We start from the raw sequence: 23,932 nt of genomic DNA, 5'->3' as shown, positions 1-23,932 counted from the left end.
CTCACAAAACCTAATGGTTTGACCTGTCATGTCTGCTATGATTTGAAAGAATGTGCTTCCAGAACTTCGGTATGATCTTGTTTCAACACAGAAATAGCAGCAGGCATCACAAAGTCACAAGCTTGCAAGGAGCAGGAGAAATTGGAGAACTCAAGATGGTCACTCTGCATGTGACACTAACACAGCAGAAGAGGACACACAGCTGAGTTATACTTCCTCTTTTCATGTTGATAGTACATGCACAGTTTTCCGAGTTCTATCAGACTTTGCAGCACCAAGAAGCAGTGTCTGTATCTGGAACATGCACATTCCATCTACCCCCATCACCTACATGTTCTTTCATTTATGTAGTGGTGGAAGAATGAAAAGAGGAAGCGCAACTCATAGAACTTCCTCTTCCTCCTGCCCTTCATTGTAGTGTGGGATGTGACTATCACTTATAAGTAAGTTCCCCTGAAATAAGTGATTTGCTTCTAATTAAGAGTGGCATCCTCTACCACACCACTCCTAAAACCTAGCAACAATAATGACTCCATCGTCATCACCATCTCTATACTGTCCCAATACAACATACTAAAAAGTCTAAACTTTTCAACCTAGAAACATTAAGACAACGTAAACAGCTAAAATTAATTTAAATAAGAACTGTTTTTCCTAATAGACCTGTTCTAAAACAGCATACATTGCATAGGCGTGCGCAGCGCATTTCATTAGGTAGTTCGGCCAGGGATTATTATTTTTACGGTAAACATTGATTGAATATACAGTAATAAATGAAATAAACGAAAACTGAAGTAAACTGTATTTTTTTAATTAACAAATAATCTGTACTGCACTGTTGTAATTATTTGATTGGGACTGAAGTAGAGGAGCACTAATTTTACTGTACTTATTACCTTTAAATATGGTTAAATATCCCACAATTACCTTGCTATTCTATTTCTACAATTCTTTTTCTCCTGTCTTTTTTTCATCCTCTCTTCATTTTCAGGCTGCATCCTATGCACATTTACCTCAGAGCAAGTTTGATTGATCTCAGGGGGCTTACTTCTGAGTAGACGTACATAAGATTGTGCTGCAGCTCTGTTTTAAAGTGACACAAGATACACACATACCATATCTACCAAAAGAATGGCTTGAAAAAAGGGGGTTGGACACCCTAAAATAAGCAAGGGCAGATAGGAATTGTTTTAGCAAGCATTCTGAAAAAGGTGCTGCTGAATGAACCCTCCTTAGCCAGGAAGTCCTGGGGGGCATTGCAGTTCTCCCCCCTTCTGCCGTCCTTTTCTCTTGTTGGAGTCCAGACTGGGGTAGGCGGTAGGGCAACAATGAGGAGAGAAGGCACATAAACATACAGCTTCTCTCTCTCTCTTTCTCTCTTCCAAACATTACAGTACCTGCAGGGCTGATGATGAGAGGAGGGCAACAGCTCCGAAGGGGGGAGGGCCCCAATCCGCAGCTCCGGGCAATTTTACTACTAGCAGAAACAGTCCCCTCCTCAGCTCCACCACGTGCTGCTTCCTGGCCTCAGCGTAGCTGCTGCTCCCACCTTGTTCAGCAACTGTCGCGAGAGGTCAGGCAGAGCAGCTGGGAGCAGAGAGCGGCTGAGTGAGTGAGTAAATGAGTGAGCGAGCTGGGGGGGGGCAGCGGTTGCACAGGTGAAAAAAGCCTTCCAGAGGAGGAGTGGGGTGGGGGAGCAGCTGAATTTGTCGCTCTTTCCTACAGCTAGCGCCAGCCCTGCTACTGCAACATGGTGGCAGCAGCGGCTTAGGGTGTTCAACTGAACCATTTGAACCTGTTGTCCACACGCCAATGATACATAGATAGCCAGCATATACCACTGGGAGTAGAGAGCGCTGAAAAGATGACAGTGTCTGCACCATGCAGCCTCAGTGGATAGGTCATTCCATAGTTGGGGGCCACCACTGAGAAGGCCCTTTCCCTTGTTTCTACCTTCCAAGCCTCCCTTGGAGGTGGCACTTGGAGGGAAACCCCAGGTGTTGATTGCGATGTCCGGGTATGTTCAGGTCGGGAGAGGCATTCCATCAGGTATTGCAGTCTCAAGCCCTGTATGCTAGTTGCTTCTGAGATACATTTTATCATCTTTCCTGCAGAGGGATTCTTAAACAGTGAAGTTTCCTGCACAAAGTAAAAGGTTTGTTTTGCATCAAGGCCAGGTTATTCCAGTGAACTAAAACATTTTTTTTTAAAAATAACCAAATTCCTGCAAAAGTAACTATAGTGATTACTTTGAATATATTGCTAAAGAAATTCAGTTCCTTCTGTGTCATGATTTTTCCCCAGGAAGGAAAGCTTCTTACGACAATATTGATGCTGTGAACATTTATGGCTTTAATCTGGTCACAGTAGTTTTGTTTCTTTAAGTAGTTTTTCTTCTTGTCTTCTAGAATGTGTAAGTGGCCTATTCCCCACCACCCCAAGTTTTTCATTCATTCATGTTAAACATTGGGGATATGTGATTAATAATACGGTATATTATTCACAGCAGACATTATAAATGTTATATATACATTTTACACTGGGCAGATGTATTAGTCCATTTTTTTTAATAACATACAATCACAACTTCCCCATTTCCAAGTTTTCCCTCACTTCATGACCATTTCAATAAAATAGTAAGATATGATTGTATCACCAGGCTTAGTTTGTAACTCTGCATAATAATTTCAAATGGGTTTTTTTTTGTCAAATCCATGTGATCCTAGCAATAGATCTAGATCTCCTACACAGACAAGAAAAGAAAAAGCTGAAGATATTAACTTGTAATAAAATTGAAATTTCACATCTGAGGACTGTCACAGTAATGGTCCTTTGCATGGAGGAGGCCAGATGTGACTTCTGGTAGGAGGAAATCTAATACTAGAGTCCTCCTGGAAAGGCCAGCCAGAAACAGAATTATGGTGTAAGCCCAAAGGACCCCAAAGTTATCCAAAGCATAATTGTAATGTTGAAGAGATGAGTTTACAATGCCCATTCAGCCTATTTTTAATTAGCACATGGTCTTGGTTAAAAATAACACCTGCTTACAAGGAACAGAATAGCTCCTCTGGCTAAATCTATCGTTTTGCAAAATTTTGGCAAGGTACGGAGCAAATTTGTGATAGTTGCAGTCCAACGACCAGCAAAATTTGGCCTAAACATAGGGCCACAAATTTTGGGAGCTAATGGGCTGCCAGGCATGCAGTGCATAGTGGTAAATAGTTTAGGTTGGTCACAACTTGGGCAAGGTGGGGAAGGTAGGGTGCATAGACATAGGTCTTTGATGAGCTCCTAGAGACTTCCTTGACTTGTCTGCCAGGACTGTGGGACTTGGGAGCAGGGAGCAGCACCCCTTTAGGGCTCAGATGGGGCCACTCACAAGAGTCATGGGAGCTGAGAGAGAAGTGGCTCAGAAGGGTACTCCTGAACACCTCAAGGTGTAGTCAAGTGATGGGGGCAGTGACAGCATTGTCACCAAACCCAAGGCTGGATGGGGCTCACCTATGGGCTAATATAACTATGCCTGAACAGCTGCAGATCTCTTTCTTATAAATAATGCTGCAGCCCCAGTGTACCCAATTTAACTTGCCTCTTTGTTTCTGGGTTCACAATTACCATGCTTGGGTTTCGGCTCAGGCAGCTGACCCTCACTTATGTCCCCCTAGTATCTTTAAAACATTAGCTGACTTGCTTAACTAACATCTTTGACAGGCAGAAAAGAATGGTATTTATGTGTCTCATATATGTGTATCCTTAATAGAATTAAATTCCTAAAACCTCTAGAAACAAAGTCAGCAACGAGAGAGATGATAAAGGATCAAAATAGTAAATATGCAGTTGCAGAACGGAGGATAACTCACGCATAAGTATCAGTCTTCAAATTTCATTGAAGTGGTAGTTAATGGAGACAGTAAACATGTATCTTATACATTACGTAAAGCTATAATTAAGAAAGCAAGAAATGTTGCACTGCTGTTCCAGTTTGGACCAAAGCTTAAATCTTCCTATTTAATCATTTGCTCATAGCAAAGCTAAGAATGCAGCACTGTAAAACTCTCAGTTGTAGATGATTGTGGGGCTTTAAAACCTTTCTCCAGACCATTACTTGAGTTCATTGTTGGCACTGGACAAGCAATATTTTTCCTTGGATCACTGTAATATCCAAGGGCAGTATCCAACAGGGACATTCTGCTAAATCAAATAGGGCTAGCAGAATTCCAGTGAATCTTGCCATTGTACTTGTGCAACTGGTTGTGCAAGCAGTTGCACAATGGGTGCAAGCAATTGCATAACCAGTTACACAAGTGGAATGTGCAAATGGTTCCACAATGGGAATGCACAGTGGTTGCACAACAGCATAAGAGTTATGGAAAAGAGTTTGCATAACCACACCTGTTGGGCCATGCTGGGAGTTGTAGGCTTTTTTCTGTCCAAACATGTATAGGATTGCACCTTAAAAGTGCATTTGGACACTGATATTGCATCAAATTTAAATACAATGCAAGTCAACATAGTTCAGTGGGGTCACAGTGGCTGCACTCTACCATCAAGGGACATTGAAGAGGCCGCAGAGACATGGAGACAAAAGTAAGGCCGGCCGGGGGGAAAGGGTGGGAACAGGTGACTAGCAGGAGGAATGGTGAGATAGCTATGGAACAGAGGTAGGCAACCCTCCAGTTGTTTTGGACTATAATTCCCATCAACCCTAGTCAGCAGGGCCAATGTTTGTGATTTATGGGAGTTGTAGTCCAAAACATATGGAGGGCACTAGGTTACCTACCCTGCTATAGGAGAAACAGGATAACTGTTGATGACCCCAATCTTGTCCCCAGTCTAAGGATTACCCTGCTGCAGATTTATTTATTTATTTATTTATTTATTTCATTTATATTCTGCCTTTTTTCTTCCAAGCAACCCAAGGTGGTGTACATAATCCTCCTCCTCTCCATGTTATCCTCACAAGAACAACACTGTGAGGTAGGTTGGGCTGAGAGTATGTGACTGGCCCAAAGTCACCCAGTGGGTTTCCATGGCCGAGTGGGGGGTAGAACCCGGATCTCCCAACTCCCAGTCCAACACCTTAGCCACTACACCACACTGGCTCTCTATTTTCTATGTTGTCTTCTACATGGCAGCCATTCTCATGCTAGAAGTAGTATATTCAAAGAATCTAACTAACAACGAAGACAGTGGGATATTCAAAACCTGGAATTTTAGTTCCTATCAAATTTTGAGCTTGGTTTTCTGTGATATGAGAAAAGCCCCTGTGATCATTCTCAATCACATGGTTGTCACATTCAATCACATTGAATCCCCATGACTTAGAGGGTACCTCCAGTGTGTGAAGGGGGCTTTCTTTCCCCTAATATTTTCTTTAGTTTTTTACTTTTATACTTTTTCTTTTATACTGTATTTTGTATTTGTGTTTTTAGACTGTTGGTTGTTTTAGTATGGTTTAATTTTTGTGAACCACCCAGAGATCTTCAGCTATTGGGCAGTATAAAAATGAAATGAATAAATAAATAAATAGTTCAAGGCATGTTGATTATTCAAAATAATGAAGTGTATCATTCTAAAGTAACATAATTAGAACATATCCATCCTCAGATCATTTTTATTTTCTGTTCATGAAATGGTTGCTGAAAGGATGGAACGACTTTCTTCTCACAGGTTGGGAGCAGAGTGTCAGTTCACACTCTTTTGCTTTCCATCAGCATCCGAGAATCACTGATGAGACAGTTGCTTCAAAGAAGCCTGGATTTTCATCCTCATTTGAATTCTGCAAGACAGCTGGGTTCTTTTTGCAATTTGAAACTTGATTCCCACCATTCTTATATGTTGAGATAAACAGCATGCTTAAAGGAACATGAAGTGTGTGTATTTCACATGTGTACTTCACCTTTCGTAGATGGGATATTCATCATGGCCTACAAGACTGTATCCAAACAGTCCCCCAAATGGTCCATATGTCTCCCTTTATTGGATTGGCATTGGAATCACCTCTCTTTCTTGCATGGAAAACAACACAGCTTTTTAGCTGCTTGCATATATTACGCATCCTATAACAGGTTAGAAAATGGAAATCTAAAAATGCTCCAAAACAATCATTATTTTCTACTATATAATATTCAAATGTATATACCATTATTTTAAGAACTGAGTTTGGGAATAACGCTTTCAATGTGAATAGTGCATCTTGTTTCCAAGGCAACAGAAGAACATTATCATACAGTGTGTCTGTCACTGGTATATAAAACATTGGGTATGAGCTGTGGACCTGATCCTATAAACACATTTGAAGATGACTCACTCTGTTCACCCCAAGAGCTCCTTCTGAAATCAATAGGTTTTGTCTGAGTCAGTTTAACTCACTAACCTGTGTGAGTATGAAACTTTTAATGCAATCAAAAGTGTTTCCTTCCTAAATCAGAAAATACAAGAGAAAGAGCATGTTTGCTAAAGTGGAATTTGCTTCCTGGCAGAATCTGTTTTGTCCAAACTATTGATAATACTTAAGAGTAAGAGGAGTTTGTCATGACTGCCCCTGTCATGACAAGCTGCTGCTTGTGATTTCTAGCTACCAATACCAGAGGAATTTGTGTGCAGGCAGGCTGGAAGAATGCACGGAACTCTGTAGGCACTGTTTTTTTTAGCACACCATACTGAGACTGCCTTGCAAGTCAGTGTCTTGAATTCAACAGTGATGACTTGTCCAGTGGAACAGATTTCTGCTTCCCCCTGTAGCCCTCTGCACACCCTCCAAATCTGCTCCGGAGGGTTGAGTGACGCTCTAGATTTGAAATGCAGGCAGGGGGGAGAAGAGGATGGGGAAGTCTGATTGCTCCTGTCATTTAGATTTCAGCCATAGTTCAGAGTTCTCTGTGCAGTTCACTAACTAGAACAGTAGCCACCACTTTCTTGAAGTTGCCATCTCAAGATTCCTCACTCAGTACAAGGGGAACCCAGATTTGGGCCTGGGCTCATATTGGCATTTGCTGAACACCATGACTGCAGGTTTTCCTTCTCCCAACCTTACCTGACTATTGGGCAGAGGGAGAAGTGAGAATAGAAGAAGTATCTTTATCTGTCCGTCTCTCCTCTCCTCTCCTCTCTCTCCCCCCATCTTTCTGAATAACTCCTTTTTTTGACAACTAGAATGCTGCAATAGCACTCCAGCTTTATAGAACTCTGGAACATGTGATTCTCCAGGGCTACTGAATCTCTGGAGGTATGTCGGCAGAAGTCATCAGATGGAAGTTGCCACCATTGCCCTGCTGCCAGGTTAGGTTGGGAGAAGGAGTAGGGGGTTGTGTCTAGGGATTCATGTGGGTGGAGGGAAATAACAATGAGACTGAAAGAAAGGGGTCCATGTTTTTTAGAGTTCTTTTTTAAATGTTCACAAAGAAGTATCATGAATAGAAGTACATGCCAATTTAAGTGAGCCAAGGGGGAAGTGCACCCATTACTCGTTTTAAAGTCATACTATCTGATCCAGAAGGGTGAAGTGTGGTGTGTGGTGAAAAGATGGGAGAGTGCATGCACCTTTGAGCCAGTTAGGTTTACTTGGAAATAGGTCCCCCTGAGCTCAGTGCCTCTTACAGGAGGATGTTGCAGGAATTTTCAGAGGTGATAACCTATTTCATCAGCCTCTATATTGAACTTAAACATAGGTGCCAGCATTATCTTCATGCTGTGGTGGTATCACTATCATGCTCTGTGAAGTTGAGTTGGCACATGCCGTACTGAGCATTTATTTTATGAGTTCTCAAAGCTTCAGCTTGAGCACTAAGGATATCATTTTCAGCATGTTCTATAACTTTGGGTACAGTTGCAGAAAAGCAAAATAATACTATTTGCAAATTTTGGAAAGGATTCCACCAAAGTTAAACACTTCTAAGCCCCACTGATTCCAAGACAGGGCCTTAAAATCTCCCACTTCTAAAATCCACGTGGTTTAAAAAAAATAAAATTGTCATTAGCACTTCTATCAATCCTTCCAAATCCAGTTCTACCAAACTCTTTGGATTTCAGAAGCTTCTTTATTAAAATCCGACTGTGTAATGCAACCTTAATCATGCAAACTGTGTAACCATAGGTGTTTTATGTTAGTATTATTATTTTAAAAAAACCTTTCTCCCCTTGATATAAACATTAATATTAATGTGATAAATTATCCCACTTTAAAAATAGTTATGTTTGCCACTTCAAAAATATTTAGCAAATTAAGTGTGCATTTTTAATTGTTTGAGGGTTTGCTGATATTCATGTTTTGCTCCCATTCAAAATGGACTGCAGTGATGAAAATAAAATCTCTGCTGCTTGTTTAATTATACCCCAGGGTGGAGTTTTGAATGTGTCAAGAAGTGAGAGAACACCGGCTTTAATAAGCATACAATGCAATTTAACAGTTCATAAAACAATAAAATTTAATCCCAGACCAGGAGATTTATTAAATCTCACTCAGCAAAATGGGGTGTGGGATGTGTGAGCCTAAGAGAATTAAGAGGAATTATTTCAGGGGCTATATACTTTATTACCTGATGGAGGTACAGGGTGACTAGTTCCTTTAGGTTGTTTTCCTCTTAATTTCATACAAACTTTCAACTGCCATTAAACGAGTGTGCATTTCAGGAGCAGAAGAAAATATATTCTTTCTCCCCCGGATGCAGTTTTGTTTTTGTTGTCATGTTTAACTAGAAATTGCTAAAGTTATTTAAGCAGAGTGCATATATGGTAATCTTTATTACATTTTTCATTTGTGTGGTTTTTAGATAACTACACTGAAATTAATCTGGAGACCATTATTAGGACTTCAGAGTGATAATAGATTGCCCCAGGATAAAAAGGGGAATAGCGTAGCACTGTGGTTAAGATGCTTTTTTTTTTTTTTTAGCTTTAATGGGCTAGGTGATGGAGCTAGAAGAATTAGAAGGAACACTATAGCAGGATCATAGCTGTATCTCTTAGCTTACATTAGTAGTTTTGATGTTCTTAATTTCACGCTTTTGAACCTTTACTTGAAATGAAATTCAGTTATGCTTTAAAATTCACACTTTTCTGAATTGTGCAACAGAGTTTCCTAGTTAAAAAAAAAAAAAGTGTGCCAAACTGTATATGGTAGGGGAAAAATGTCAACAAAAACAGGGCAGTGCAGGGACCCCACACCCAATCCATCTCAGCCTGCTTCTGATCCAGTCTGACCTGCTTCTGGTCCGGATCTAAAGTGAGATCCAAGCATCCAAAGTGAGTCAGATTTTGCAGTTTCCCAGGTGTGAGGCTGACCAGGAGTCCATTGTACTCCCCACACACTGCTCATCCCCCAAACCTGATGAGCTGCTGTCCCTGGCTCACCAAGCTGTGGGGACTTACCTGACTCATCCACTCATTCCTGGAAATGGCCCTTTACAGCTATCGTTGTTTATGTAGGTATAGGACAGCTCAGTACATTGTGAGCTTGACCTTTTTAGGAAAGCCCAGATAGAGAGCAATAATAACTGTTCTTAAACGGTCATGTACCATGACTTTGCTTTCCATGACTTTGCAATAATTTAGATGTTTGCTATGCTCATGCCCTGTACCCTACCCTGCCAAAGCAGTGTGTTTAACATTGAGAAGAAGTTGTATAAGGTGTTTACGCCCTGTACATTTACATAAACAACTTGTTGCATCTGACTATATTAGATTGCATAACTAGAGTGTATGTGTGCTGTGATTGGATATGAATTTTCATTATCTAAGAGTAATGATTGGTGCTTTCTAAGATCCGCCACATTCCGATAAATTTGTGGACCATTCCACCAAATGCCAGTCTCACTTTGGGTTTGTCCTTTGGTGCAGACTTCTTGCAATTGCTTGTAATAAGCTTTCACTACAGAGAAGGTGATACTGTCGTGAGTATCTTTGACCCCCCACCGAATGATCCTAACAAGGAGGAAACAGGGTTCAGTTTTCCCCAACATCATTCTAGTATAGCTAGGTGCTGTATGCATACAAATGACACCTGCTGAAATTCCCTTTGCTTCACAACTGTTAAAGATACAGGAGCCCTGACCTCCTTTCCATATGGTCACCCTAATGTTACATGCCTGATTGAGAACCTTGAACAAATCTTGGTTGCTTAGGCTAATTTATGTTATTTCCTTGCAGTGAGATCAGAATTAGCCATTATGCCATGAGTCCTTTGGAAAAAATATGCAATATAGATGTGATAGATAAACAATGAGAGAAATGGTAGTGGCTGTATTAACTCTAATTTACAGGGGCTGTGCAAGGAAAACTACCCAAATAGCTGTATCAGGACTTGTCTTCTAAAATATTATTTTCTGAGCATGTAATATAAGCTGTCAACATGAAAATGCCAACATTTATAAATAGATGTTATAGTGACCTTATACACGAGTCTTCCTTTGACAGTTCTCCTTAGTTCATATCCTATAATTTTTAATGGCAGCTTTGATACTGTTGCTTTGTCAAACAGCCCAGCTTTCAAGGTAAACGACAGACAGCTTTAATAACAAGGGCCCTCCACATGTGGGTGGCTCGCTTGTAGTAGCGGCTTCACTGTTCAGTATTCTTACCTAACCTGATTATGAAAATACAAACCAGCTGTAGCTGTGAAAAAGACAATTTGAAAGCCACTTACCAGGAAAAAGGTTACTGTAACTACTTACTCTTATTTTTAAAGTCTGCTGTTCTCCCCAATACTTTAGCGATTCTAAGAAACCACAACAAAAATGCAGCTTACCAGAGTTGTTCCTCTATAAGACTGAAGATGAAACCTTACCCTTACCCTATTTCTTCGATTCTAAGACACACTTTTCCCCCCATATAAACATCTCTAAAAATGGGGTGCGTCTTAGAATCGTGGGTGTTTCTTAGGTGGTGTTGGTGGTACTGAAATTAGTGTGTGTCTTACAATCAATGGCGTCTTACAATCGAAGAAATACGGTATATTTAACAGCTAAAATAGTATTGTAATCCCTGCCACCAACACCCAATGCATTGTCCTGACTGTTAGAGCAGTACGACAATGGAATCAGTTACCCAGGGAGGTTGTGGGCTCTCCCACAATAGAGGCATTCAAGAGGCAGCTGGACAGCCATCTGTCAGGGATGCGTTAGGGTGGATTCCTGCATTGAGCAGGGAGTTGGACTCGATGGCCTTTTAGGCCCCTTCCAACTCTACTATTCTGCCATTCTATGATTCTAATACAACATGCTTGCCTTTGAGAGGGAGCTTATTGACAAAGGCTAACATGGGACTCACATTTGCTAATTGTCAGGGCCAGCCCTAAGTCTGAACAAGGTCAATTGAAACCATGACCATTTGGCGACCTCTGTCAAAACTATAGACTTGGATAAAAGTACTCTATATTGTTCTCCACCCTTAACACTCAGGAAAAGAGCAGGCTTGCATGTTTGATTGAGTGAATAATAATAAAAAATGTTAAAATGCCTTAAGGAAGGGAAAAGGTTTGGTTGCTGTTTTAAACAAAAAGGCAGGATTGTCAATCTGCTTACTGGCAAACAGTATAAATGTGCTGAGAGGGAACTGAAGAGCAGACAAGAGATAAAGAACAGGGAATAGAAGAACAGGTTCATTTGATTAACTGACAATGAGTCAATAGTTTGTCTAGCGGCCCAGTTATGCTGCCCATCATTCACCTTCCCTGGCAACTGTTCAGTTCTTCCCAAAGAGGTCCCACCTCATTGTCCGTCAATCATCTTATGGAACAACAGCTTACTTCCCAGGTAGGCTCCTGTATTTCAATACATTTAAAACATTGTCTCTTTAAGGAACTTTGCTTTCAAAAATATCTCTTCAATAATTATAATAATACCTCTGCCATTTCAAAAGACCAGGGTTAAGGCTATCTCATATTAGTCCAAAGTCCAAAAAGCTGGGAAATGGGAACACCCACACAAGTTGTGACATGGCACAACATCATCACTGATCACAAGCATGTCTCTTAAAGCATCTGCCTTAGGCCTTAGCTGGACCTAAGGTTTATCCCGGGATCGTCCCGGGGTCATCCCTGTTCATGTAAATGACACACAGGATATCCCAGGAGCAGGCAGGGACGACCCCAGGACGATCCTGGAATAAACCTTAGGTCTAGCTAAGGCCTAAACTCCCCATTTCCTGACTTTTTGGTGTTTGGACTAATATGAGATAGCCTTAGCTCTGATATTTAAGAATAGCTGGAGGAATAACAGGGGGAATAACAGGCCAGATGAGGAGAAGAGGGGCTAGATTTCTTACAGCTATCTTCTCTTCTGGTTTCCCCCCCAACCAGATGGTTCCTGGCGGCCTTATCAGCTTGCCCTCGGGTTTGGTTGTGCTTCTGCTGAATGCCAGGTCGGTCCAAAATAAAATCTCCCTCATCCATGATTTGATTGTGTATGAGGGGGCTGACCTGGTATGTATCACTGAGACCTGGGTGGGTGAACTGGGAGGGATTACTCTCACCCAGCTTTGTCCTCCCGGGTATTTGGTGCAGCACCAACACCGACTCAAGGGCCGGGGAGGGGGGGTTGCCATGGTCTATAGAAATACAATCTCCCTCTCTAGGCTTCCTGTTCAATCGAGTGCTGGTCTGGAGTGTCTTTATTTTGTGTTGGGTACTCGAGACAGATTAGGGATTCTGCTGGTGTATTGCCCACCCCGTTGCCCAACAGTCTCCCTGCTTGAGCTGATGGAGGTTGTCTCGGATCTGGTGTTGAGGACCCCCAGGATGATGGTTGTGGTGGGGGGATCTCAACTTCCATGCTGAGGCTCCTGTATCCGGGGCAGCTCAGGACTTCATGTCCGCCATGACAACCATGGGGCTGTCTCAACACGTCATCGGCCCAACACATGCAAAGAGGGATACACTTGACTTGGTTTTCTCGACTGGGCAGGAGGATGGTGATCTGAAAGTGGGGGAATTAACATCTACCCCCTTGTCACGGTCAGATCACTTCCTATTGAGGTTTAAACCTTTGGCAGCCTTTCCCCTCTGCAAGGGTGGGGGGCCTATTAAAATGGTCCACCCCCAGAGGCTAATGGACTCCAATGGATTCCAGAGGGCTATGGGGGATTTTCCCGCTGGTATGGCTGGTGCTCCTGTCGAAGCCCAGGTTGCTCTGTGGAATGCAGAGATGACTCGGGCAGTTGACACAATCACGCCCAAGCGCCCTCTGCCTCTGAGCAGAGCCCGGCCAGCTCCTTGGTATACACCTGAGCTGAGGGCAATGAAGCAACAGGGGAGACGGCTAGAACGCAGGTGGAGGAAAACTCGTGCTGAATCTGATCGAACATGGGTTAGAGCTCACTATCGAGCCTACTCTGTGGCGGTGAGGGTGTCAAAGAACTTCTCAATTCCCCTCCCCTCATTTCACTTGGGGATGAAATTGACAATTTCTTTGACAAGTAGGGAATATGAGTCTGCTGGGCTAAATGAAATACTGTGTGGAGAGGATGAAACTGACAAGCATATTGACAAGAGGTGAATATGCCTCTGCAGTGCTACATAGCAGACCAGCGGGCTAGTGGTCATGTATACATAAAAACTAATTATGATACCATCTGCACAAATTCCAAGATCCCTGCATTTTATTTTATTTTTAAAAAGTGGAAATGGCAACACCTGCAAAAAATTCTCAAAAGTATTTCTTGATTGGAAAAAAACCTGTTATAATCACCTACCACTTACTGGAATGAAAATGTTGCTGAATCCCATCAGGCTTAAACGGAACATAATTCCCTGCATCATATGTCCCTACAAACGCGCACACACACACGCGGACGCGCACACACACAAACACACACACACTGGAAACACATTGGGGTGGGTGGGAAGTCAGGCACCCATCCCCCTGGAATGGGTGATCTGAGCTGTCATGGGAGAGGGAATCTGGGCTGGAAGGGAGTATGGCTGGAGGAGGAAGAAGGCTAGGGAAGTGGGGGCAAGCTTTTGACTGCCTCACTTCTCTATCAGCCTGAGGAGATCAGTGCTTCAGCGTCGCCATAAAGAGTACTGAAGCAGCGACCAGACTGCCTCTCAGCAGTGTGTGACCAGGGAAGGGAGAAGCCCTCTTCCCTTCCTTGGCCAGCTTGAGGGGATTACTGCTTCTGCCCTGCTGTAAGTGGTGGGCTGCAAGGGCTTAGACCTGGGAGGTGACAAGGGAAAGGTAAGTACCCTGTCCACCCACACCCACACATGTACACACATACATTTCCCATTAAGGGTACAGTTCAGAAATGGTATGCATTGGACATATTTTGTCATTTAGCAAATCAATATAATATTTTTACTGGACCCAACTTTTTTTCTAATTACTGATTTTCAGAGAGAAAAAAAGGGGGGGGGGGGCTTAAGACAAGAAAAAGATTAACATTAAATTTTCTGAATGTGTAGCCTGTATAAATGATCTGGTCAAAGAGCTAAAATTGATGTGATTCCATTTTAGTTCGCCTAAACTTATCTAACGGTGAGACAACAGAGTCAGCATGTTACTTTCCTTCATTTCATTAGTACTGTATTTATTCACAACTAACAAAATCCAGTGTTAAATCCCAAATTATTCTGTATCTAATATACAATTTCCCTCTGCTTAGAAGTTTAGAGAAATTAAACGATCAATCACTTTAAAATTCATTGGTGGACTACTTTCTTTTGCTCTCTGTGGAAAATTTATTTTACTATTTTTCTGCAGTTACCTTGGAAACCACTTCAAGTATACGTATGCTTAACGATAAATTCATTTCAGAATGAATCCTGGTGGTTAGAGTCTTGAGAGCTGCAGACAATAATACCATTTTTTAGAAAGTGTTTACTTCCTAAGTCTGGGGAAAACTTCTTCCTGTAGGGTCTAGCCAAAGGCAATTGCGGCAGGATCTATTTATAGTGGTATTGAAGTGCACTGACAACACATCTACACCAAGCAGTATGAAAGCGGTATATGGCATGTGTCATGGCCCCCAACAGTTGTCACTGTGCTTCATTTCTGCTATAAAGCAGTAGGGTGGCTACTGCCTCTTATATACTGCTTTCATACTGCTTTCATAGTACTATAACCTTCTTAGTGTAGATCTGGCCTGGGTGGCCTACCATAGAAAAAAGTGCCACATTGCTCTAACATCACTGGAGTCATGACTAGAAACTTTACCTAAGGGCCTTGCTAGACGAGGCGTTAGCGCGCTTTGAGGCCCGGTTTCCCTGCTGTGCGTCCACATGACGCACAGGGGAATCCGGGCCCAGGCCGCACCGAAGCCTCCCTTAACACGGCATAAGTGAAGTCGCTTATGGCGCGCCTTTTTCGCAGCCCCGGCCTGAGGCCGGGGCTGCAGAACGTCTAGCAGGGTCCATGGCTTTTTGCGGCTACTCGCTTACTCGCGAGTAGCTGGGAAAAGCCACGGACTGGGCACAGCACGCTGTGCCCATCGGGCCAGGGGAGGGGATCCCGGGGGGTGGGGAAGCCGGACCCGGCAGGAGAGGGGGGGGGAGAAGGCCGGGCACCGGGATGGAATCAGGGAGAGGGAGGATGGGCGACGCGGGCATCGGCGAGAGAGAGGGCGAGCGGGGAAAGAGTGGCCAGGGAGGCATCTGGGATGGCAGGGGGGGGGGATCAGGAGCGGAGGGGGCTTAATTCTTAAAAAAAGGCACTTACCTTGCCTTTGGCTTCGGGCCGCACGTGGCCCGTTTAACCAAAAAATAAAAATAAAAATATGGCCGACGCTGCAGGGCTTCTGTAGTCCCTGCGCGTCGGCCGTCTAGGAGGCAGGGCGGCATGCTCTAAAGTTAGCGTGCCGTCACCCCGCCTCCCTGCCGGCTTATCCCGGCACGTCTAGCAAGGCCCTAAGTTAGATCCAAATCAGTTACTCTATAAGCCCTTGATTGATAGCACTGTTCTGGTATTCTGCTTCATCCAGTTAAGAACCACCCCCATCAGTTTCTTCTCTCTGCCACCACAGAGAACAGAAGGTGAATTAACACAACAATTTTCCCTGCTTCACCTCCGCAAAATATTGAAAACATGGGACAGCAGAGTTTTGGCACATTTTTTTTAATGTTTGTTAAAGGAGTGCCTGCGTGTGATGACAATGGATCATTGCTTTGATAGAATATAGAAATTGGATTGGATTTTAATCAGAGCCAGAGCTTTCAACAGCCCTCTACATGTTGTAATTGCCTCTTTTTGGTATCATTCCAAAGTCAAACTGGCTTGGAAATAAGCCAAACTACTTTCCGATTATTTGGGAATGAACCCAGCTTATTTGCAAGCCAAAACACCACGAGCTGGGAGTGACAGGGGCTCTCACATCACTAGCTTCATGCATTGTATTTTCTCTGTCCGTTAAAAAAATGTGGAGGAGAAGTGGGGCTCCACTCATCCATGTCCCTACCAGCTCTACCACTGACCTTTGTGCATTGAGGCCAAAGGAAGGCAGATTCTTCTCATGTTGTGCAAAACATGCAGTTGTTCCAATCATGTAAAGGATTCTCAATGTGTTCAGCTGAATGCATAATGATCCTCCTTCAGTCCTTTGGTCTCAGCACATGAAGGATAGGGGTGTAACCAGTATCCACAAGGATAGTGGAGTTGTGGCTAGGACGTGTGCATGGTGTGAATGTATGAAGGGGGGGTGACTTCTGAAAGCAACTCTAAAGAACACTCGAGGACTAGATAGGTCCAGTGCTCTTATAAATGCAGAACAAAGAGATGAAGAATTCATTCCAACCATAAGAAGGCAATACACATTACATGTTTGCAGTTCAATATGTATTGTATTTATAATCATTTCTAAAATACAGGAAAAGGCCTATGTGGCCAGAGTAATATATGAATTAGTTCTCTGAATCCAATTTATCTTAATGTTGCATAGAAAGCATCTCTTAATTTTACAAGGCAGGGTGAGGGGGAGAAACTGTTTGTAAGAGGATTTCAAATACGTTAAGTAAAATGTTTCTCTGTAAGTAAATTTATGTATTTATTAAAGGCTATAAGCAAACAAACAAGAAATGTATCATTTCAGACCCAGAAGTCTTTGTCATGTTATTTACAAAGTGAATTTTAAAAATGCAGCAGCTGTTCTTAATTAATGCATTTTAGGATAAAAACTGAGCACAAAACATATCTATTTAGTATCTATGTAATCTACTATAATATCTAGAAATATACTGCTGTCCAGTGTCAACATAAGCCCAAGCTTTTAGCAGGCTGCAATCTTATGTATATATATGTAGGAGCAGCCCCAATGGACACAGTCGGATAGACATGCTTAGAATTGCACAAAAGGGAGAGGCAGGGTCTAAACTTTGGCTTGACTACCAAAGCCAGGCACAATTTGTAGAAATCCTGACACTTCCAATATCTTTGTGTAGATTGATAAATCTCCTTTGCTGTGTGGATTTATTGGCAAAAGAATGAAGAGCTGAAGACATGATCAATAAAAATAAATGCTGAAGAGGACGTAAAATTATTAATGACATCTGTCGTATTGATAGGGAAGTTTATCTACACAATCCATTAAAATATTGTAGCATGAAGTCAGTTTATTCTTCATGAATCTTTAAGGGCAGCTTCAGGGAGGGGAACTGTCTGTGGAGAGGCAGGCCAAGAAGGCCAGAGAGAGAGAGAGAGAGAGAGAGAGAGAGAGAGAGAGAGAGAGAGAGAGAGTTCTGGAAGAAGGCCTGTGTGTGTGTGTGTGTGTGTGTGTGTGTGTGTGTGTGTGTGTGTGTGTCGTTTCAAGAAGGGAGGCTTAGTTTGTGTTCCAGGAGATGAAAAAATGAAGCATCTGTTGTGTTCCTAAACCGAATCACTGTCTTCTCTAAAAAACATATTCTGCCTGGCTGAGCTGCTGGGGTAGGCCAAAAAGTATCACCATGCTGACTATGGGCTCATCTATACCAAGCAGGATATTCCACTATGAAAGTAGTATGAAAGCAGTATATAAAAGGCAGGAGCCACACTACTGCTTTATAGCGATATTGAAGTGCACTGCAGGATCTACACTACTGCTTTATAGTGGTCCTGAGCTTCACTGACAACTGTTGGGGTCCATGACACATCTTCACCAAGCATGATATAACACTATGAAAGCAGTATGAAAGCAGTATATGGGATGTGTCATGGGCCCCAACAGTTGTCAGTGCACTTCAATACTACTATATAGCAGTAGTGTGGCTCCTGCCTTTTATATACCGCTTCCGTACCACTGTCATCATGGAATATCCTACTTGGTGTAGATGAGCCCTATAAATAGTTTATCAGGGCATACTTTATGCTCAAGTCTGTGTATCTCAGGAGGATTTGATTAGTGAAAATATTAATTAAGTAAAATAATCACATTTGTCTATTAACATTTTAATTGAAAAACAGTATGCCTTATAACCTCCATTCTAGCTTTTTCTTAATCGTCTCTTTCTTGAGCAGTGAACTGTTCTTCCACTTTGATAATTCAAGAATACATAGCATTTGTAGATTAAGGTTTTAAAGAATCTGGGATTTGTGGTGGTGAGAGCTAAAGTAGGATTTTGTCTCTGAGGAGTAGCATTTCTTTTGAAGTATTAAAGGAAAAGAGGATATCAACATAAAAGAAATAGCCATCCTAAATTAATGTCATGCATGCTTTTGTGAAATTTTCAGTAGAAATCTCAAAATGCAGTTTATACTTTCTACATCTTAAAACAGTAATTTGCTGATATTTCACATCACTGGAAACGCAACAAAGCAACCACAGAGAGGTGCAGGTAATTTGGGGAGAGGTTGAGGTGAGTGGGGGGAAAAATCACCTTATAATTGCGATATGAATTTGGAAACATAGCCTCAGAACATCAACATCCTTGCTTTTTGTTCAGAAGTCTTATATGGAAATAAAGGTGGGTGGAGAGAGATGCTAACCTTAGCCTCCTCCTTATAGGCCCTCCTTTTTCTATCAGCTACATCATAAACTAGTCTCATGTCAATACTTGAGAGAAGTGGCTTACTTCAAGGGCTCATTTCTTGGATCCCCATGAGCTTTATTCAGGTATTTAGGCTGGGGATAATGTGGGTGGGAGGGCAGCATCGTAGTGGCAAGCTCGCTCCCCCGACCCTGTAAACATTCATGTACTCAGCAGAACGCTATGGAAAGGCCCTGCTTTTACAAATAATGCACATGGGAGCTCTTTACTGGAAACCTGCTTGGCACCACTTGTTATGCATCAGGTGCCAGGCAAAGATTTTTCTCCCAGACTTTTCAATGCATTTTATTGTTGTTGTTTTAACATGCTGTTTCTATAGTTTATTTTACTTTTGCATTTCATCTGGCTTTTATATACCACCCTGGTATCTTTGTAGAGGATGCAGAATGTTGAAGGAATAGAAACCAGCCAGGCTTGTATTATTCTTTTTAATTGCACCTGCAGCTTCTGCTCCCCTGCCTCTAATCTCCTTGTATTCACTGAACTTTGTGCACGTTTGACCAGGCCTAGAGTGGTGAATGTGGGAGGGAGAATGTAATACTGTACATTCCAGGACTATTCAGCCCTATTCAGAGCCAAATTGTACATTACACTAATTGTGTAGCGTGTAGCTGAGGGGTAGCCTTTATATTTATTCTATTTACTGTTTTACTCTGTACAGCACCATGTACATTGATGGTGCTATATAAATAATAATAATAATAATAATAATAATAATAATAATAATAATAATAATAGGGCAAGCATGTGCAGCCCCAATATGGATTGGGACCATCACACACTGGGCAGGAGGATTAAGCTTTCCCCTACAGCCCCCTTTCCCTGAAATGAAAAAAGGAAAAAAATATTCCGAGGCTTTCCCCTCCCATCATCCTGTTTAACTACTGTGTGCAGTAGGGGTGGAGGATTCTAGGAAAGGAACAGTGGGGTGGGAGAAATACTGGTGGGAAGTAAAAAAAAAAAAGGAGTAGTTTCAGTATGTGGCCCTAGGAAATGCATATATGACTCAAAAAAATTGGGTCAATGGTGTGAAATGGAGGCTGCTGCAGCTGTACTAATACTGCAGCAATCTGGAGCAGTGAGCGAGCCTGCAGGCTAGAGCAGCCCGGATAATTAGGAGCACTCTATAGTGCTAGCTTTATGATTTTGGACCTTTAACCACAGGTGCATCGCACATGACACCTTAAGCCAAAGTTAGTGCCGCTAGCCCTGCTGCATAACAGGGTTAGAGAAGCTGACCACAGTGTGGTTAGCAGGGGCACCTAGTTAAGGAAAACACATTGCACATGACAACGTAAACCCTGCTGCTTAACCCAAAACCCTTAACCAGCAAGTTTAACGGTGATGTCTGAATGGGCCCTTTGATTCTAAAAAGCAAGTCCCTGGTTCCTGTGGATTAGAAAACAGGTATGAAAAGTGGAATTGTGAAAGGGTTGTGTGCATATAACATTTCTTGTCATCAGGAGAAATAACCTCAATATCCTACATAGGTCTTGCCATTCCCCGTGATAAGAGTAAGCAGATCAAATTATGCAAATCAATCAACATATGCAAAATATGCTTCATATGCATAATATATACTAGTTGCAGATTTTCTTGCCATAGGATTAGTGGAGAATTTTTTATTTTAGCACACACTGACTTCTGGTTTCTATTGAATAATTAGAATTAATATATGTGCAAATTAAGGTGAGAAAATGGTAAGAAACTGGGTAATGTTACAGGTTTATGGGAAAGCCCTGGAACATTCTTTTTGTGCCTTTCAGCTGGAAAAGTGTGCTGTTTTTGTTTTATTGTTTCCCTGAGAAAAGAGTGCTGTCTAGGCTTTAACTTGTATAAAATGCTGCTGCCAGAATCTTAACTTACATGAAGCAAACTCACCATGTCATGTCAGGCTTCAGGAGATGTATGGGCTCCTACAAAGGTATCAAATTAGCCTTAAAAGCACTTTGAGTTATAAGTCAGTGAACAATTTGGGGCGACTGATGTTTCCACTGAAGTTAAAGTCTGAGTACAGCACTAGGTGTTTTACAAACTACATGATGCAATTCTATAAGCTATTTCAGACCTCAGATTTATCCTCTTTTGGGTTTAAAATGACACCACAGGAAACTCATTTACATCTAAACTTATGTTGCTCTTTTAGCATAGACTGCTACGTTCTATAATAGTAGAGAGCACTTCTACATTTTTATGTTTGTTTTATCGTAAAGTGAGTTGGGATTCATTTGCATGAAATAAACTATAGAAGTTAATTCTGTATTATGTTGCATTATGACAAATGCAGTAATCTCCAAGCTTCCTATCATTAATGAACTCATTTCACAGCTCACTAATTTTGTCAATGAGGAGGAACAACAGGTCCTTTTTGTGTATGGCATTTTGAACAAGTGACACAGGGTGAATCTCTACTCACCCAATTTGTAAAGCTGCCTTCTCAGTTCAGGACAAAGGGCTGCATCATCACATATATAAGAGCCATTGGTTCACCTTTTTGATCTTTTCTGGTGGCATATAAATAACACAACTGAGTGTGCAATGCCAATTGTGCACCAGCAGGACCCGCTGCCGATGCAATAGGAAGCTTCCTAAAACAACTGGGAATAAGACTAGACACTTGTTTGTGGAATGGAACAGTTCGACAGAGCTTGCAAAAGGGAACTCTGCTGATATGTCCCATTCCAGAAATGAGCATTTTGGCTCATTTTGGGGTTTGCCCTAGGAAGTGTCAATTTGCTGTTACACCGGTGGTGGGTCTTGCTGGCGCCATATAATAGATGGAGGTGTATAGAAGAAAAACCATCTTCATGGTGGTTCAGGTATGCCCACCCCCTGGACCCAGCTTGCTGAGTCACAGTGCATCACTGGCCCACTGTTCGAGTGCCCCACAACCCAGCAGCCAGCCACCCTTGACCGGACTCTCCGTTGTGCACAACAATGGTAGCTCTGGAAATTGCGTATTTCCAAAGTTGCGTAAATGGCGGGCATAAAGATCCCATTTACGCAACATTAAAGGCATGAATTCCCCATTCACAGTAGCATGCCCAGATGAGGGAAGACAGCGGGTGTCTTCGGCGGGTGCTGTGAATAAGGTCACGCAGCACCACAAGCAGGGGTGGGCAGCTTGGTGGGCAACTGATGGAGCTAGACGCAGGTGAGTCTATCCATCTCTTCTAGTTGAGAATTCTGAAGTCTTCCCCAACAAAAGACAGAAAAACTTGGAGGGCACAAAATCACAGATTGAAGGAGGTACTTGATACCTTTTCTAATCCATAGTTTGTCTCCTGTTATTTTTCCTCTTCACAGCAATCTTAAGATGCTTCCAACTTACTAGGAAAAAATAACCACTATGGGAGATTGAGATAAGGGGAGATAAAGGCCACTAGAGAGCCTCCGTTAGTAGTTGTGTGTAATTTCTATGGCTCCTTTGTCTATTATGGAGCCTTCAGAATTCTGGTGAGTGTAATGTGTAACCAGGCTCTTCGGGTCAAATTAAAGGTCTGTCTGTTTTCTTTCTTTCTTTACTCAGAATGTTTGGACCTGATCTGGATTGGAACACTACCAAGGGGGTAGGATCAGGCCCCCTGCCCATGCAGTTTGCACTGCCAAAAATGATACAGTTTTCTCTATCCTTCTTTGGCAATCAAATTGTAAGCACAGGGGCCCTGATCCAGATTGGGACTTCAGTGGAAGGCAAATGGGAAACTCGGTTTTCCAACATGGATTGGGATTCCCACACTTTCCTTACAGAGTAAGGGGGGAAATATTACTCTTAGTAACAATGTTTTTGTTTAATAAACCAGTCACGTGATCCCCCCATGCTTTCCTTTCAACAGAGGCAGGAAAGACACATTTTTTTCCTTTCCATGTTTGCTGTCTGTCACACACCTTTAGTTAGTCATTTTCACAGTGTTGATTACACTCTCATTTCAGACAGATGCAGCTTTAATGTATGATGCCGTTCATGTGGTGTCAGTGGCCGTCCAGCAGTTCCCACAGATGACTGTCAGTTCGTTACAGTGCAATCGGCACAAACCGTGGCGCTTTGGGACCCGCTTCATGAATCTCATCAAAGAGGTACGTCACATACAGAATAGGCTCCATCTTGGCTTTCTCTACCCTGCAGATGTAGAAACCTAGATCTCAAACTGCTTTTGTTCTGAGATTTCTAGCCAAGATAAATATGTGCATTTGCACAGTTGAACCGAAATGTTATCATGGGGAAACAAAGGAACTCAAATCTTAACTAAGTTTGAAAATAAATAAAAGAACAGAAATATGGGTTCAACTCCAAACTCAGCTTTGGACATACAAAGGTGTTTTTTGGGCAAGTACCAGTATTTAATTTCCCAGTTCTTCAGCTTTAACTTAGAAATAATGGTTACTTACCTCCTACCCCCACCACACAAACTGATTTTGACCTTGTTTTTGTCAAAATGTAATAACATAAGACGAGCCATGCTGGATGAGATCAAGGGTCCATTTAGTCCACAGTGGCCAACCAGCTGTTGACCCACAAGCAGGACACAGTTTCAATAGCACCCTCCTGCCCTTGTTCCCTAGCAACTGGCTTACTGCCAAGAGGCTTACTGCCTCTGATACCAGATGTAACACATAGCCATCAGGTTTAGTAGCCATTGATAGCTTTCTCCTCCAGGAATTTGTCAAACCCTCTTTTAAAACCATCCAATTTAGTGGCCATCACAGCATCTAGTAGTAGTGAATTCTGTAGTTTAACTATGTGCCGTGTTGAAAAGTACTTCTTTGTTTCTGTCCTGAATCTCCCACCAATCAGCTTTATGGGATGACCCCAGGTTCATGGGGTGATCGCGGGTTCATGGGATGACCCTGGCTAAAATTTCCTAGCTGTACCACTGCCGCCCCACTTTCTTTTGCTTCTGTCTCACTGTATCCATCGAGGCTCTCCACGTGATCCAGAATGTGGAGTGACTCCAGAGATGCAGGAGGTTATCCTCTTCAGATTGT

General features: G+C 42.3%; 1 protein-coding gene across 1 annotated transcript in view; it reads left to right on the top strand.

Moving 5' to 3' along the window:
* GRIK2 (glutamate ionotropic receptor kainate type subunit 2) overlaps nucleotides 1-23,932 on the top strand; it is a 531,656-nt gene that overhangs the window by 267,805 nt on the left and 239,919 nt on the right. The window contains exon 7 of the mRNA XM_063124850.1: nucleotides 22,880-23,023. Coding sequence (XP_062980920.1) covers nucleotides 22,880-23,023 — 144 coding nt within the window. The remainder of the gene's footprint in view (nucleotides 1-22,879; nucleotides 23,024-23,932) is intronic.

This window comes from Elgaria multicarinata, chromosome 4 (assembly GCF_023053635.1).
Source record: "Elgaria multicarinata webbii isolate HBS135686 ecotype San Diego chromosome 4, rElgMul1.1.pri, whole genome shotgun sequence".
Taxonomy (NCBI): Eukaryota; Metazoa; Chordata; class Lepidosauria; order Squamata; family Anguidae; genus Elgaria; species Elgaria multicarinata.
This window is presented reverse-complemented; position numbering and strand designations above follow the sequence as displayed.